Genomic DNA, 18,142 nt, shown 5'->3' with positions numbered 1-18,142 from the left:
AGGGGAGCGTGCGCAGGACAGGGCTGGAGAGGCTGGGGGCGGAGAGAGCACAGGTGAAGGGCATCCCTGCTGCTCGGAGGGGGGGGGGGGGCGGGGGCTGGCGTCTCCCGGGGAATTCTGGGAGCCTGTTTGGTGGCAGAGACCGGCCCAGGGGGCGTCTGCGGGGAGTCACTGCTGATCTGTAAGTCTGTGTGTGCGGCTTATTTATAGCGCTGGTCCCTGGGTTCCTCACTCGGCACCCCATCCTTGCTGCCCACTGGCCAGCTGCCTTGCGGTGCTGTCGAAAAACCACTGGGTCCCCCCCTTAGAAACCCAGGCTACTTCCTGCCCTCACCTCTGGTGGTCCGACTTTGGGCAAATCATTTCATGGCGCAGCGCCTCCCTTTCCGCATTGGGGAGTCACCTGCTACATTCCCACTGCGTCCTTCTGTTGGGCTCGCTGCTCATGGAGGGACATCGCTAAGCTGGGGCCCCAGCCCTTCCCGGCGCCGACGGAAGGGACGGCAGACACACACCCCTGCACCCTCCTGGAAAGGGGCTGTTGAATCGTTTGGCACCAGGGCATTTGGTTTCCCTCCAAAGGTTTGATGCGGACGTATTCCTAACCCCTACCGCATGGTGGAGTTCCTCTCTTGCCCGAAGAGTTTGTTTTTTGTGAAAATGTTTCGAGAGAGAGTTCCATGCCTGCAAGTTCTCACGCGGCTCTCATCCTTCCAGGAATTTTTCTTTAAATGTGGAGCACACCCAACCTCTGACAAGGAGACATCAGTCGCTTTGAATCTGATCACAGCCAACAGTCGAGACATCACCTGCATAACGTGTACCGACGTCAGGTAAGGATCCGAAACCGCCGCGGCCCTGCCCAAGCTGCTTTCCGGGGCGGCTTCTCACGAAACCTCCCCGGTGGGTTCTCTTTCTTGAGAGCGTCTGTTCTGCTTCGACACCGTCCGCCCGGTGTGGGTCCATCTCAGCATCAGACCGTTTAAAGTGCCAAATCCTCCGTGTGGTCCGTGGTCGAGTAGGATCCTAAGAGAGGAAAGAGATGACTTCTGTCTAGAAGCAGTGTAATCTTAAGAAACAAACACATGTGTTGGCCTCAGTGAGTTCTAACCCGAATTAAAACATGACGCTAGTGTTAGGAAGGCCATAACAATTTATGAGTGCCATTTATTGTTGGAATACTCGATCCATAACATTTTGTTTTAAGCAATCTCTGCGGCCAACGTGGGACTCGAGTTCACAGCCCCAAGGTCAGGAGGCCCGTGCTCTTCTGACTAGCCAGCCAGGCGCCCCAACATTTTATCTTAAAAAGGTCTCCTTCATCCACTTCGTTCTTCCACCAAACGTGCCTGTGTTTATATCGGGGTTTCACTTATATCCCTACACCCCCAAATAAAAGCGTGTAGCTAGTGTGGGACCTGGTTATTCCTAATCTCCGTGAAAACGGTGGAAGAGAGAACACGTGGAGATACTCGGTTGGGAAAACAGGGATAAGGACTAGATTAGAATCCTAGCTTGGGAGGCAAGGACCAAGCAGAAAAACCTGAGCCTATTTAATCCACAGCGTCGACAGCTGAGAGAGTGGAATCCCTTACTTTCTATTATTCAATTGAATACAGTAGAAGAACTTAGCTTGATTACATATTCTCTGCAGCTGGCGAGAAGCTCACATTGCGAGAGACGGGTCTTAGCCCTGATGCCAATAAGAACTTTTCGCGAAATGCCAAAGTGAGTTCATGAATAACGTCAAAGAATCCTGCTTACTGCAGACTTAAGCAAAGACAGATATATACCCTCGGCATTTCAGCGTTGCCTCTCTTTGGCCTTGGGACTGTGTTAGGTGGCCTTTTAGAGTTACCTTAAGCTCTGGGGTTCTGTGGCTATTAGTACTTCTATTCCTTAATAAATGGAAATAAAAAATGTTGACTAATAGAAGCCTAAAACCCTTAACAGCACCAGTTGGACAAACTTGTTTCCCAAGAAGGGAGAAAAATGAGACATTTTTTTCTTTTTTGCTGCTGCATTTTTAGTGTCTGCTGTGAGAGGGAATACCACAATATTGCCTAAAATACAGCTTTTCAGCATCCCTCCGTAAGGCTAATGATTGCAAATGGCTAATGTTTTCGACACCCAAGAACAGCGGGTGCCTCTGGCATTTTGGGAAAGGAGCTGGGAGTCCTAAAAACGAGGGCTCAGGTCTCTGAAAGCAGCGAGCGATTCATATCGCGTCTCCGTTTGTCAAAGGAGAAATGGGTTTTTGTCTAAGTCTGAAGGCGGCCACCAGCCCGTGGCTTATAGACCTTCCGTGAAGGCCGGTAAAGATGGCATTAAGGTGTGCAGGGTTGATCATAGGACCTTAGTGTGAGCTCTGCTCTCTGCTTTCCTGTGCTAAGCTGTCGTCTTTGTGCTGGCGACTCCCAGCACCCTCCAGGGAACCCAGCCCCTTCCCAGATGCACAGGGACAGAGCTGCTGGGAAAATAATGTCGCATGTGGCAATAAAACGTTTCCTATTATTATTTTTGGGTGCTCATAAATAGAAGGTACTACTTTCAGTTAGATTGACCCCTTGACTAAATGAGGTCCCTTCCTGTATCAGGCAGCAGGGAATGCCCTGTATGTGAAATAAAGAGGCCCCTTCCTCTTCTACTGAAGGCCGCCCACACAGGGATGTCATAAAGCCGGCGTGAGGATACACCCGGACTTTATGTTGTATTTTGCTGATTATGATTTTTTTTCCCCTGCTAATGCTTTCTTTTTTAAATTAGAAGTGAGTCCTTCACCAAAAAAGAAAAAAAAAAGTGTTAGAAATTGTTTACCCTCATGGTTAGTAAGATTTGGGTTTAATTCTTTCCAGTATCTTAAGTATGCATAAATATTGGCATATATATAAATAAAGTGTGTGTGTGTGCGCGCTATATGTAATCATTGTATATATAGTTTTGTATCTGGCTTTTTTCCACTTACTTTGTATCATGATAAATTTTCCCTGCTATGAAATATCCCATGAAAACAAGTTTTGTTTGGTTTAGTTGTTGTTTTTTTTTTTTAAATAAGTACCTAACATTTCATCATTTCCCTCTTGCTGGCGAACTGATTTATTTCTAACTGAAAATATGAGATTAAGGGGCACCTTAAGCATCCAACTTCAGCTCAGGTCATGATCTCACAGTTCGTGGAGTCCAGCCCCGTGTCGGGCTCTGTGCTGACAGCTCAGAGCCTGGCGCCTGCTTCGGATTCTGTGTCTCCCTCTCTCTGCCCTTCCCCTCTCATGCTCTGTCCCTCTCTATCTCTAAAACATAAATATATATGTAAATATATACATATATATATGACATTAAATAACACTTAAATTTATATCCTTTTCCAAAAATCATTGCCTGCATTTTTTAATCTATTGTGATATATTGTGAATGTTGTGATAGAAGTGATCATAGAAGGTCAGTGTTCATGGGCATGTTTAAGGTTCTTGACACACGTTACCAAATTTATTTTCCTTTTAGACCATAATTGTCTATCTTTGAGATGGCTTCCTGCCTCTTCTTGTCTGGTATTATGTTCATACTTTCAGTTTTTGCCCATTTGCTAATGAACATTAATTTTGTCAATAATATTTTTTTAATTTTTAAATTTTTTACTTTTCACTTTTTTTTGAGAGCGCACATGCACAAATGTGTGTGAATGGGGGAGGGACAGAGGGTGAGAGAGAGCGCTGGCAAGCGAACGGGCAAGCATGGAGCCTGGCGCGGGACTTGATCCCGTAACCCTGGGCCATAATCAAGAGTCGGCTGCTCAACTGATCGATTCACCCAGAAGCCCCAATATTTTTTAAATGTTATTAGCAAGCTCAAGCATTTCCTCCTTGCTTGTTTGTTTGCTCGCTCGCTCTTGTTGCATTTTCTGTTGTGAGAGAAAAATGCAAAACTTTCTCAGTATGAAGGCTTTTGAAAAAAATCTAAAAAACAAAATCTGTCCTCTGAAAGAACTTTCTCACTCAATTATACATAATATCAGTGTGTCCTTTATTATACAACTTCCTGACCTGTGAATTTACATTTCAATATATTACTTTGATTTTGGTTTTGAAATATCGCATCTTGCTGGAAACAAGTGATTTAATTACAGAATTGAAAATAAAAAATTGGTATCGATTTATTTTTTTTCTTTTATTTATTTTTTGCATGTGCCTTAATCACACATCATTAGTCAAGTTAGGCATAATTAACTACAGAACAGATTAGAACCAGAGGAGTAATTTCAGATTCCACTTATTTGCTGCGTGTACGTGAGGACGTGATGGACTTTGGCATATTGACCGGGTATCCTGCAATCTTGCTGTTACTGCTTATTATTTCCAGAATTATCTTGTGGGCTTTTTCAGGTTTTCTGCATAGATTATTCTATTATCTGTGAACACATAGTTTCATGCCTTCCTTCCCTGTCCATTTACCTTTATGAGGTAGTTACCCTCCATTCCTAGTCTTCAGATAGTTTTTATCATGAATGGGTATTGGACTTTGTCAAATACTTTTTCTGTATCTACCCATACTATCATGTGGTTTATCTCTTTTAGTTTGTTATTTAACGTGTTTTGTTTGTGACAGATTACATTAATTTATTTGTATGTATTGAATCAGTTTGCATACCTGTGTTCAATCCCCCTTGACTGTGGTATATAATTTGTTTTTGCTTTTTTGTATTTGATTCGTGAATATTTTGTTGAGGATATTTGCATCTGTGCTCAGAGAGATATGGGTCTGTAGTTTCCTTATATTTGGCTCTGGCTTTTCAGTAATTCTGGCTCATGGAATGCGTTAGGAAGTATTCATTCTGTTTCTATCCTTTGAAAGGATTTGCAGAGAATTGGTAGCAAGGTAAAAACTGTACTTTTTGTTGTGCTTTTGCGTAAAAGGAGATTGACATCTCTTTCGTCTGCCTTCTTAACAATAATTCTCAACAAGTGCAGACTAACTTCTATTCAAGGGTCTCCAGTGCCACTAAGCTAACTTTTTGACCTTAGGAAAATAACATAATCTCTTAGGCCTTCAGGCTGCTTACGAAATCCAAGAATTGGAATAGGTAACCTATAAGGCCCCGTCCAGCTTTGAAAGCTTGCAGGAGGCAGGCATAGCTTCTGCACAGCTGATACATCATGTCATTTGAGGAGACACTTGTGCGCGGCCCGCCTGCTGACAGGTGCAGAAAGAAGAGAGGAGGCTTTCACTGACACTTCCTCCCGGAGCCCGCGTATGTGGTTAGGATATGTACAAATACATAAGTCAGGGGTGTTATTCATCTCCAGAGCTTAGGCTGAAAATGTCATTCAGGTACATGGCTTGTGTCCTTTCGATGAGGGGGCGTGGGGCAAGCTGGGGGCAAAGTACAGGCTAACAGCACCCCTCCCCCTTGTCGAGGCAGAATATGTGTGATAGACCTTGGGCATTCCGGCTACTCAAGGGCAAAGGAAAAGGGTTTAACTGCTTGCCATGGTGATGTGGGAAACTAAGGCAAATGAAAAGTTAAACTTCCTTTACTGCGTACAGCCCACAGACAAGTCCTTTTTAAAACAGATTTTTTAAAATTATTTTTTGAGAGAGAGAGAGAGAGAGAGAGAGAGAGAGAGAGAGAGAGAGAGAGGGAGGGAGGGAGGGGCAAGCAGAGAGAGAGGGAGATGCAGAATCCAAAGCAGGCTCCAGGCTCCGAGCTGTCAGCACAGAGCCCGATGCGGGACTCGAACCCACGAGCGGTGAGATCATGGCCTGAGCCACCCAGGCGCCCCTAGACAAGTCCTTGAAACAGGCAGAGTGACCTCCCTCTAGGAGCTCAGTTCTCTCAATGATAGCACTTTGCTGGGGGCTAAAGGGAATCATGGCTTAACTTTATCCCAACCTTGAGGATCCTGTGAGTCTACTTTAACATGTAAAAATTCCGTTGGAAACTTCTTTATGTCAGCTCCCCCAAGGTGTATGGTGGCAGTCATACTCCAAGCTTATGTCCCTTGATGTACATCTGAAGGGTCTCACGACCAGGGTCTTACTTAAAAGTAACAAATGGTGTTTTCGCAGCAGCTAGCCCCTCGACGTCCTGGAGACTTTGCTTCCTTAGAGACGTACTCTACCCCTGACCCCCTCCCCACATGGGGGGATATAATGTGTTACCCGCCGGGACCCCAGTGCGCCCTTCCTGCCCACGGGCCCAGGCCCTGCGCTCAAATAAAATCACTTTTATTGCACCAAAGACATCTTCAAGAATTCTTTCTTTGCCATCAGCTCCGAACCCCCACGATCACCCCCAAAACCCCATCACGTTGACTTTACATTGCATATAAAATAGTTTCCTCTCCCTTAAAAAAAATGAACTATTTGAGCCAAAACACCCTGAGGTTTTATGTGAACCAGGAGGCTCCCGTATGCCATCCCGCCTCGCCGTCCTCTCTGCTTACAGTGCTGAGTTGACCTGTATCCACGCAAGGTTATCCGTTGATAGTCCTATCATTTGTGAAGAAAAAGTAGGGGACTGAACAAAACGCAAACCCTTGAGCCAAGAACAGAAAGTACAGCTCTCGAAGGCAGAGTGGTGTGTTGTTACGTCTTTCCAAGAGAAATGACAGCAGAGAGGCTGGGAACCTTCCTGGATACCTCCGGTCAGCTCGGGGTTAATGAGGCTCTGGCCCATGTAGACGACAGGGCAGACCCAGAGGGAGGCTTGCCGTCTCTCCCTGACCAGTGTGTGTGTCGCGGAGCTCACCCGATGCCGGGGCCTGCGCTGGGGAGGACAGTGTCTCTGCTGAAACCTCCGTTTGCAATATTCTTCTTAAAATTAAAAAAGTAAAGTTTGAAAATTACAAAATAGAAAAATCTATTAGCATGATATCACACAAGAGCGAAATCATCTCCACCTTTCTGCTTTGCTACTTCGAAGGTTGCCTAGTGAATTCCTGCACTTTTTTCCACCTTTTTCCCGCCATTCTTCAGTTTACAGAGCTGAGCACAAACTAAAAACTAACCAGGTTTACACAGCCAAGATTTAACTTGCCAGAAACCTGTTTTAAAATTCAGCTTCTAGTAGGACGGGTCCTACCCTACAATTATCTTCAACTCTGCCAGTAAAGACTTACGTTTTTGGTGTCATTGTTGTTTGATATAAATGTCTTTTTTATCATTTTCTTGCCTTCAGATTTGTCTTAAAATTCATTCAGCCTGTTGAAGTAATGCTGACCTGGGATTGCAGACTTAAAACAAATTTACTTGGGTTTGGAGAGGAGTGAAGATTTATCTCCACGCCCATTCGTACCTGCTCTTGGTCTCACGGGAGACGGGATTTAACGGTCATTTGTCAGGATTGTGACATGCGTTCATTCATTTACCAGAGATTTAAAAAGCTGAGGATTTTAACTTTCCCTTTGAATATGTTTGTTATATCATCGGCTTCTCTTGATTCGTATTTTAATTTTGGTTATACTTGGCATTTATTCTGTGAATTAGAATTAATATACAAGTCATTTTTTCTGTCTAAACTTGAGACATGGCTTAATGGTTATATTTTATCAAATATTTTTGGCATTTTGGCATTAGATGGAAACATGGTTTTGTACAACCATCGGCCCCAAAAAGTGTCTTCAGAGATCCCAGATACAGTGATGTATAATTTAACTGAAATCTTTAACATGGCCTTTTCCAGGACACGGCTTCAGTTCGATAATGGAAAACTGTGTGTGTGTGTGTGTGTGTGTGTGTGTGTGTGTGTGTGTGTGTGTGTGTGTGTGAGAGAGAGAGAGAGAGAGAGAGAGAGAGAGCGAGCGAGCAGTGGAGACCTTCTTTCTTTATGCATACAAATCTGTGTATTTCTCTTACCAGAGGAATAGTTCCTGTCCTCCTAGGCATAGGAGTACACAGACCGTGCCAGGTACAAAGGATCGCTTCCTATAAACAGGGGCGTACCTCAGAGTGGCTGCCTTACACAGCATTCCAGAGAAGGTAAATCAGAATACCACATTTGTATCTGAATAAACAGGAGTATGTGATAGAGTAGAATGGAATATCTTTTACCCTTTTAAAATGAAACAGGAAATTTCAAAGCTATGTCTTCTAGCTGGAAGCAGGCTCCTCCACACGGTGCCCCGGACCCTTTGGGAGTTAGCGCCCTCTGCTTGTGCTGGGAGTGACTCTTTCCTGAGACAGTGCACTTGCCAGTCGGGTCCAGTCTTGAGAGAGAGAGCTGCTACAGACCCTCCCAGAAGCAAGAATTCTTCCTGTGGGTGAAATCCCCTGTATAGGACATTACATTGTCCTTTGAAATTCACAGGTAGTGCTTAATTTCCTACAGTTCTTTCAATAAATTAATTTCAAATTATGTGACTGTCTTCTAGATGAAGAAATTGAGGCTAGGACATTTTAATTTTTTTTTAATGTTTAGTTTTTGAGAGAGACAAAGAGAGAGAGAACATGAGTAGGGGAGGGGCAGAGAGAGAGAGGGAGACAGATACAGAATCCACAGCAGACCTCAGGCTCTGAGCTGTCAGCCCAGAGCCCTACATGGGCTCGACCCGTGAGATTATGACTTGACCTGAGCCAAAGTTGGATGCTTAACCGACTAAGCCACCCGGGCGCCCCGAGGCTAGGATATTTTGAAAGTTACGTCTGGTCCTACCTCAAGGGACTGAGGAATCAGCCTACACCCAGGGTCCCTGTGGTTGATGCTGTCTCTCCAATCACACCTTACCTCCTGCAGGTCTCCGTTTCCTCTGTGGAGTCAAAGGCAGGGCTGTCTGCTGAGGGCAGAAGGTGGCTTTGCCTATGATAAGGGGTCAGCAGTAAAGTGAGATACCAAGACAGTCTGCAAACCAGTAAGAATTGAAACACTGCAGACTGTACCAAAAACCCACCTGCCCAGCTGAGTGGCCGGCAGCCCCAAGGACAAGGTCCCAGCCTGGCTGACGCACAAACGTGCTGTTGCTGCACGATCAAAGAGATCGATGCGACTTCAATAAATGTTTACCGATTTGAATGAAAGTAAATCTGGTTTCATGCAGAGCAACAGAGAACAAGTTCCTTTTATACAGAACACTTCCCTTTTACAAAAACCCCTTCCGTAAGAGTGTGCCTATCCTGATGAGCACCGAGTAATGTATACAAGTGGTGTCACTGCATTGTACCCTGAAACAAACACACCGCCACGGTAAGTGTGCTGGGATTGAAAAAATAAATAAGTAAACAAGCATACAGAGAAATAAAAGGGGGACTAAACACTTTCTGAATTTAATGGAATTTTCCACAACGGAATGAAATAAATTCATCAGAAATCAACCGAGAGTTTGTACAGTGCTTTTAGGAGTAAGGGGAAGTCCAACGTTCAGATGCAGATTTCTCAGCCATACTGTTTGGGGTCAGTCCCTTAAGAAAATTGAAGAAAAATTTTACCAACATTGATACTTTGAAATGTGAGCCGCGTCAGTTTTAATGTCAGCCAGTGACCTTCATTTCACCTGCAGCGAGCCCTGCAGGTTTCAGATCCAAGTGGCTACGTCAGCGGGGTTTCTTGGCGACGGTCCAGACGCCCGTGCATGAAATTCCTATGCCTCACCTTTTCATTTAACTGTTGCTGCGGGCGCACAGCAGCTCCCGCTGGAACGAGTAGGACAATATTGCAAATCCTCTTGGACCAATTTTGTATTTGTTAAGGTCAACCTCACATGTTGTAACTGTCTGACTTTTCAGCAGTTTGTTTGTGGCCGGTGGGGGTTAAGCAGCAGCTGGATCCCTAAAGCATCCCGGTGGCTTTGCTAGAACTTGGTTGATGGCCACACATTTTTTTAAGGTTCATTTTCATTGGAAATAAGGGATCACATAGTGTTTAAATAGCAATAGTTTAATTAGAAAAAAAAACCATTATAAATGGCTTGTTCGTTTGTTCTTCATTGCAGTTTTATCCTTGTAATTAGCAATTTCGATTATAAATTTGGTGAGGGGAAGAAGCTGTTTCCATTGCAAACATTTGTGCTGATTCATACCCTTCAGAAATTTCTAACTGCTAGGACATACCTTTCCCTCTGTGAACGTCACTGATGTAGCTATTTTTTCCCATGACGTGTAGAATTAAGGATTTCCAGATTTGCCCTTTGTTGCTTCTACAGCTTATAGAGTTACTTACAATCAGATAAGCGAGAGTCTCAGTAATTCGGAGTCCAAACCAAGTTATTTGTTGACGTTGAGGGCCAGGATGCATTGATTCTGTTTCACATTAATTTGGCAAATTCAGCACCAAGGAAAGCATGGCCCCGACTCCTGTATGTGCAACGTGCCAGAAAAAGAAATCTCAGCAGTTTCTAGATCAGGATACAGATTTCCACAACCCTCAGGACTACTTGGTGTACTGATGTGACAGCCCGTCCACGGTCACGGGCACACGGTACCCGTGTCCTGCCGTAGTGCTCTCGCGGCCAGAGCAATTGCTAGCAGGTGTCTGCCATCTTTAGTGTAACCGGGTGATGAGAAAGCCCACCAAACGCCAAATAGAAGTGAGGCAAGATTTTCTTTACGCCGGGCCAAACCTGATCTCCCTGGTGCTGAGGAGCAGAGAATGGCCCCGAACAAAGGTGGCAGTGAGCTTATACTGATGTTAGCAAGGCATCAAACCTCATCATTTAGTTAACCAATTAGAGTTTCCAGCAATTTTAGGACACCCAGTCACATCTTTACAAACAGACAGGAATTCTGGCGGGACTCTGTCAGTTTTAAAGTTCTTTGTCATAAGGGGGTCTTGGAATGACCTGGCAGGCACTCCAGGCTCTGTGAGACAGTGACCACGTGACTTCCCACACGTGTGCTTTGTCTCGTCAGCTTCAAATAGTGGGGCTGGCATGCAATTTACAACCGACGTTGTCTGTTTAGAAAGCAGGCAAATTTACAGGCCAGGTTAGCACCTTCTGATAATTCCAACAAAGAGCCACATAGAGCAAGGAACAGAAAGATACATTTGCAAAGCGGTTTACAGAAGCCAAAACAGCAAGTTAATGATTTTCAAGTTTTACTCAGTTTGCTAACTTGCAACATTTAGCAGTCCTCTAACACTAGAGGAGAACGGCAGCACCTGGGTGGCTCAATCAGTTAAGCTTCCAACTTGAGCTCAAGTCCCAATCTCATAGTTTATGAGTTCAAGCCCCACATCAGGCTCTGTGCTGACTGCTCAGAGCCTAGAGCCTGCTTCAGATTCTGTGTGTCCCCCCACCCTCTCCGCTCCTCTCTCACTTGTGCTTTCTCTCTCTCTCTCTCTCTGAAACAAATAAACATTAAAAAAATTTTTAAGTCTCTCTATCTTAATATTTATTTAGTGAGCTCATCTATGACTCGGGTAACTGTGGTAGGTGCTTGCAGCTGAGATAAAGCGCATGTCTGTTGGGACGCAGCACTGGAGGCTGGCGGTGAGCGGTCGTGGAAGAGCGCTAGCGCAGGCAGGGCTGAGCTTGGTAATAGCTGAGGTTCTCGTTCCTATGAAACACGGACCCAAACTTCTCTTTGTAGGCCAAGTCTTCCCAGGGATTCTTTTAACTTGGCCAAGACGGTATTAAAAACAATACATAGAATGATCTGTGTGGATTGAAGCAGCGTCCGCACCGATTTGCCTGCTCCCTATTGTTTTACTGGGTCCGTGGCTGCTGACCGTGTCGGCCGCCGCGCCTCCTCCTCACAGCTCACCCTACAAACGACCGGACCTTCGTCCCCAAGCCAGACGCTGCCGCCTGCCGCGGCCGCTGTCAGTCTCCATGTCTGGTTCCCTCTCCCAAGCTGAGGGACAGCGTACTTTGTGGTATTTTCTGACAGCGTGGGCTGATTTCCACACATGCCCAGGCCACACCCGTATGTACACCAGGATAGTCTGACAAATTTATATCCCACGAGGCTAGGACCGCCCAGGGCAGTGTAGGTTCAACAGTGGGCGACAACCGCTATTGTTGGTTGACATTGGTTAGAGGTGTTGCATGCATGTCGGTCTTCACTTTGCCTGTCAGAGATCAATGTTCTGCCCATTTGACACATAAGAGAAATGAGGCACAAAGAGGTTATCTTACTTGCCGAAGTCACAGTGGTCTTGAAATGGAGAGAGAGGGCGGATCAATATTGGTTCCCCAAGAATACAGCAAAACCTCAGCTTAGATGCCATACTGTGTGACCTCAGGAATGTGTGCATTGCCTCAAAGTAACGATGAGGTCATTAATTGTGGGAAAAAGAGATTGCAGCTAGAAAAGATAGGAGTGGGCTGAGGAGAGGTGATTTCAACTAGGAGTCAGTGCTGAAGGAGCGGCTGTAGGATGGTGGCTCTTGGCTTATTTGGGATTAACGGCAGCACCTAATGAGCAGGCGGAGGAGGGGCGTGGGGCTAACTCTTGTCTGGGATTTCTACAAGGGGGGTTACCTCCCTCCAGAGGAGGCGTTGTGTGGACCCCTGCTGCTTAACAGGGGAGGCCATGTGAGCCTGGAGGAGCTCCCTGGGGCAACAGCTGGGGGGGGGGGATTCAGGGGCAGCAGTGATGGGGGTGGAGGAGGAGGTGGTGCCCACAGCAGGCATGGAGTAAGAAGATATCACCCAGGGCCTCAAGAGACGGCCGGGGAAAGAGCAGGTGCTGGGTGGCAGGTGCTGGTACCTCTCAGCCATTCTGGTTCTGAAAAAAAATTTTAATGTTTATTTACCTTAGAGAAAGAGAGAGAGAGAGAGAGAGAGAGAGAGAGCGTGAGTGAGCATACAAGCATGGGAGGGGCAGAGAGAGGGAAACACAGAATCGGAAGCAGGCTCCAGGCTTTGAACTGTCAATACGGGGCCCTATGTGGAGCTCAAGTCCACAAACCGTGAGATCATGACCTGAGCCAAAGTCAGGACACCCCCGCCTCCACCCAGCCAGTCTTAATCTCTGTTCCTGTCGACCACCTGCACTCCGGTTCACCATCTGATTGCTGTCACTTGCGGAAGTATTTTGCCTAGCTGTCCCATCTTTAGTCTGTCTTAGGAAAGTTACAAGTATTTTTCCAGATATAAAATTACATTATTAAGCTGTGTACTTATATTCAGATTTAGGTATAGATGTGGTCACTTGATTGTCATAAAGTCGCAGTTCAGGAGTACCTGGAGTACTGGGTAGCTCAGTTAAGTGTCCGAGTCTTGATTTCAACTCAGGTCATCATCTCGTGGTTTATGGGTTCAAGCCTGGCATCTGGCTTTCTGCTGACTGTGCAAAGTCTGCTTGGGATTCTCTTTTTCTGTCCCTCCCCCGTTTGCATGTGCTCTCACCTTCTCTCTCTCTCTTAAGTAAATAAACGTAAAAGAAAAAAATCTTTAAAAATTCTCATTACAGTTGGAGGAAGAGACAGTTTGTTAAATAAATTCTGCTGTGCAAAGTGGCTTAATGTTTATGTTTAAAAGTGAACCCTGATTTCTTACCTCACACCATACATAACAATTAATATTGTTGTATAGAGTTGTATATCTAAATATACACATTGAAACGATAAAGCTTCTAGATATAAAATAGTACAATCACTTTGTGGCTATAATGTAGAGGCAGATTTCTTGTACAGGATGAAAAAATCAATTAAAAAGGAAAAGATTGATACATTTATCACCATTGAAATTTGGAACCCATCAAAACACCTTAAGGGAGTGAACCAACAAGCCACAGAGTGGGTGATGTTGCGACACATATAAAGGACTCTGAATGTGTAAAGGACTTCTACACATTAATAAGAAAGACACCATGATAGAAAAATGGGCAAAATAATAGATACAAAATGAGATTATCCAGAGATTAATAAATATTTGAAAGCAGGAGATGCAAATTAAAGTGAGCATGTGTTACTAACATATTCCCAACAGAATACTGTAAAACCTTGGTTTGCGAGCATCATTCTTTCTGGAAACATGCTTGTAATCCAAAGCACTTGTGTATCAAGGTGAATTTCAAGAATCATTGGCTCGATGGTGATCATATGATGTTTGGTGTCAGTTACTACTTGTATTGCAAAATATCTCTCATTTGTCAAGTTAAAAATGATTACAAGTGTTTGTCTGTCTTGAAGAACACTCACAGAACAAGTTACTTGCTATCCAAGGTTTTCCTGTATCTAAATTCTAAGAAACTGAGGACCCCTCCTCCTACAAGCTTTGGTAACGATAGGAAACAGCTACAGCTCCCATATGCTGCTGTGGACATCAAAACTGATGTAGCCATTCTAGAAAACTGATTGGCAGTACCTCCCGAACATGAATGTATATGTGTCATATGACCCAGGAATTCCACCTGTAGGTATAGGCCAATCATAACCATTTCTGTTCATCAGAAACTCATGCAAGGAACAGTCATAGCATCATTTATGATAGCGGAAAGCTTGAACACCAGTGCCCATCCATGACAGCCTGTGGTGTGAACACAAAACCCCATACAGTGAAGAAAAGAGTGACTTGAACTACACGTAGCTGTGAACATCATGTTAGGGAAAAGGCTGGACGTTAAACTCCAGAATCTAAATTCTTCCCTTTCTTTATGTCTCATTTTTCTTTCTTCCCTTTTTCCTCCATTAATTGTGCATTTATGTGATGGTCAGGCCAATACTTTCCCAGACCCCTGCCTTCCTTATCATTCTTAGAATATTTTATTGGCTCTTCCCTGGACTGAGTAACAGTTGGTCGGAGCAGGAACTCTGAGGAGCGAGACAATCTTAATATTTGCTGGACATCGGAGGGGACACACGTGGCAAGAGGGACCACCAGAATGTATTTCAGAGAGAGAGGGGATTAAAAATAACGGAAATAATATAGTATCTTGAAACTATTTTATTGGATGATAATTTTTAGTCTGTTGCTAGACCTGTGAAAATATTTTACTCAAAAATTATTTTAAAAAATAAAATTCTAAATATTATATATTTCTATAAAATAATATATATAATTTTATTTTTTAGAGTTTTTTTATTTTTGTGAGAGAGAGAGAGTGAGCAAGAGCATGCGAGTACAAGGGAGGGGCAGAGAGAGAGGGAGACCCAGAATCTGAAGCAAGTTCCAGGCTGTTAGCACAGAGCCTGATGCTGGGCTCAAACCCATGAATCACAAGATCATGACCTGAGCCGAAGTCAGATGCTTAACTGTGAGCTGCTCAGGCACCCCAATATATATAATTTTAAATATTATATATTTTATATATAGTAAAGCAAAATGTATAAATATATAATATTTAAATATAAAAATATATAAATAGATCTACTAAAGCAAAAAATGTAAACTTCCTTATATTGATTATATCACCATACAAAGTATTTATTATTGGTACTTATTTATGCACTTTAATATGCTTGTTAGCTATACACTCTGTCTCTGAAACTATGTATTCAGTATTTGCTCAAAATGTATTTTTCTGGGGCGCCTGGGTGGCTCAGTCGGTTAAGCCTCTGGCTTCGGCTCAGGTCAGATCTCATGTTCGTGGGTTCGAGCCCTGAGTCAGGCTCTGTGCTAACAGCTAGCTCAGAGCCTGGAGCCTGCTTCCGGTTCTGTGTCTCCTTCTCTCTCTGCCCCTCCCCCTCTCATGCTCTGTCTCTCTCAGTATCAAAAATAAATAAAACAAAAAAAAATTTAAAAAAAAAGTATTTTTCTGTTATTTTCTTTGTGAAAATTTTAGGAAAACAATTTCCTGCAATCTTAAAAACGTTTTTAATGTTTTATTTATTTTTGAGAGACAGAGAGACAGCTCGAGGAAGGGAGGGGCAGAGAGAGAGAGGGAGACACAGAATCTGAAGACAAGCTGTAGGCTCTGAGCTAGCTGTCAGCACAGAGCCTGACACGGGGCTCAAACCCGCGAACCGTGAGATCGTGACCTGAGCTGAGGAAGCTCAACCAACTGAGCCCCCCAGGCGCCCCTCTTGCAGTCTTTAAGGCTGTGGTGTGACTAAAGCATTTGAAATTGTTAACTTCAACTGATATTTCTCTATAGATCATAATGTTTTTGAGAAAATCTCCCTTTACTAGTAGTAATTTCAGAGATTTTTGATAGAGCTGATTCTCATTCTAACTTTTTAAAAAAATGAATAAATATTCCTGGCAGAATATTAGCCCATGTATTGTCTTTTCCTTCACTCAGAGAATCGCTCTTTGACAAATATTTTTATGAAACAGAACTTTTCAATTAAGTTATTTTTATTTACACATACATTGAAAGCGCTACCAACCACATTTAGATGCAGCAAAGTCAAAAGTGTTTTTCAGTATTACTTTATGGTAGAAATATAAATTTATCTGATTAAAAATAGGACTTGTATGAAAAGATTCTTCCTACAAATAGAAATATCCCAAGAGATCAATTATAGATTCCAGAATGGAAACCTTGTTTATCATTTCTCTTTTACTTTTGTACAGATTAATTTAAATGTCTTCTCACAAACTTTTTTTAGTGATTTACTCCAAGCTTCAAAAGATGGAAGTTTTGGGGTACTGCATTTAATTAAATACTTCGATTAAAGATTGCAAACTGGTTTTAAACAAAAGGCAAACAAATTCAGAAGGCTCTTTTAAAGTGGTTAATGTTATTGTAGGGTAGAGGAGAAAGAAAATTTTGTCCCTCTACTCTTCTCGCTTCTTCTGCTGGGGTACTGACAAGAGACAGAACAAGGGAGAAACAGAAGCAGGTTAATATAGGCATCTCACATAGTCGTAGGCGTATCCAGAGATGAGTAACTCAGAGGGGTGGGTAGAACTTGGGCTCATCTAGCTTCTTAAAAATTTAATTAATTAATTAATTAATAAAATTTGGAGAGACAAGGAAAAAAAAGGAATTTGAAGTTCTATAGCAGCAAATTGTTAGAAGGTAGATATACGGGGACTAATGGAAGGTAACAGCTCGTTCCAGGAACTCGTCATTTAGATTCTTCTGGTGCTGTCTGTGGGCCGATAAGGGTCTAGTGATTAACTTCTGCCTGATGTCGGTGGTTGGGGGAGGAGGGGAACCTTCCCAAATTAACATCTTGCTTTTAGGCCTTTAGGGGGAAGGTGGAGAACCTTTCTTACAGCTCCTTCTTTTAAGTTGTTTTCAGTCAAAATGACCCTCAGGCCTGTGTGGTGTATTTTGCCAATTTTAGCACCTTTAGTAGACAATTTATAAAGTAGTTTTTTTTTAAGGCTGAATCTTTCCTAAAAGTATGATTGATGATGGGCAGCAAAGACAGTCACACTGCCACCAGAAGATTTTCTTTTAATCCGTCATTGGTTTTGTCACAACTTTGTTGTTCAGTTGCTCTATGTAAATATATTTGTAAATTTTGGCAACTACCCTTCTGCTTTGATGGGTGCAATATCCCAGCTTGTTTGACACAATGATGAGTAACATGCACACCACACCTACTTCAAGCATGTTCCACAAGTTCCTAAATTTAGTGAGGACATTGTTTATAGCCATAACGTTATATTCCACCAAAATAATTCACATTGTCACCTTAAAAACAAAGAACATATTCAGTATTGAATTTTTAAACTGAATTACAGTAGAATTCACAATAATGTTAGATAGTTCACCATTGAGAGCATAAACTTCCAGAAGCTTTGTTTTGAGACAATGAATTACATGAAAAGAAAAATTGGACAGTCATTGGAATTAACAGATTTCCATGTTTATCATACAGCGGGGCACTGATAGACCATCCAATTTAACTCATCATGAAGTTCCAGGCAAACGAACAGTAAGAGCCATCACTTACTTTCTTGTGCATGCATAAGAAAACTTGGAATCAAAACTGAGCAAATTAATTTAGAACAGTCATTTGATCTAAATGGAAAACCACACTTGGCTGAGTAATATGTAAATTTACCTTCTGAGCTGTCTGTGTAAGATCACATTCTTGGAGCACAGCATTCTTTAAGTAGCCATGGACTTTGTAGTAGTCTCTGCTGCTGCAGCAGGTTTATGTCTCTGGTCTTTGGTGAATGATATTTTAAACGTCCCTCTGGTAGATGAAAAATGTGGGCTAACACCTACACAACTTGCATATTCATCATGAACTTGCTGGAGAAATAGAAATTCTTTCCTGTAATACTGTGATTTATAATAAGAAATACCTATTTGGTCTTTATCTGTTCAGAGCTCGAAAACCCTTGGAATTTCCTAAACAATAAGA

General features: G+C 43.1%; 1 protein-coding gene across 1 annotated transcript in view; it reads left to right on the top strand.

Annotated features, from left to right (window-relative positions):
• Positions 1-18,142, top strand: part of PRKN (parkin RBR E3 ubiquitin protein ligase) — a gene marked incomplete at its 5' end in the record, with an annotated part of 1,091,762 nt that overhangs the window by 513,622 nt on the left and 559,998 nt on the right. The window contains one exon of the mRNA XM_029943267.1: positions 718-833. Within this exon, the coding sequence (XP_029799127.1) occupies positions 718-833 (116 nt within the window). The remainder of the gene's footprint in view (positions 1-717; positions 834-18,142) is intronic.

This window comes from Suricata suricatta, chromosome 7 (assembly GCF_006229205.1).
Source record: "Suricata suricatta isolate VVHF042 chromosome 7, meerkat_22Aug2017_6uvM2_HiC, whole genome shotgun sequence".
Classification (NCBI taxonomy): Eukaryota; Metazoa; Chordata; class Mammalia; order Carnivora; family Herpestidae; genus Suricata; species Suricata suricatta.
This window is presented reverse-complemented; position numbering and strand designations above follow the sequence as displayed.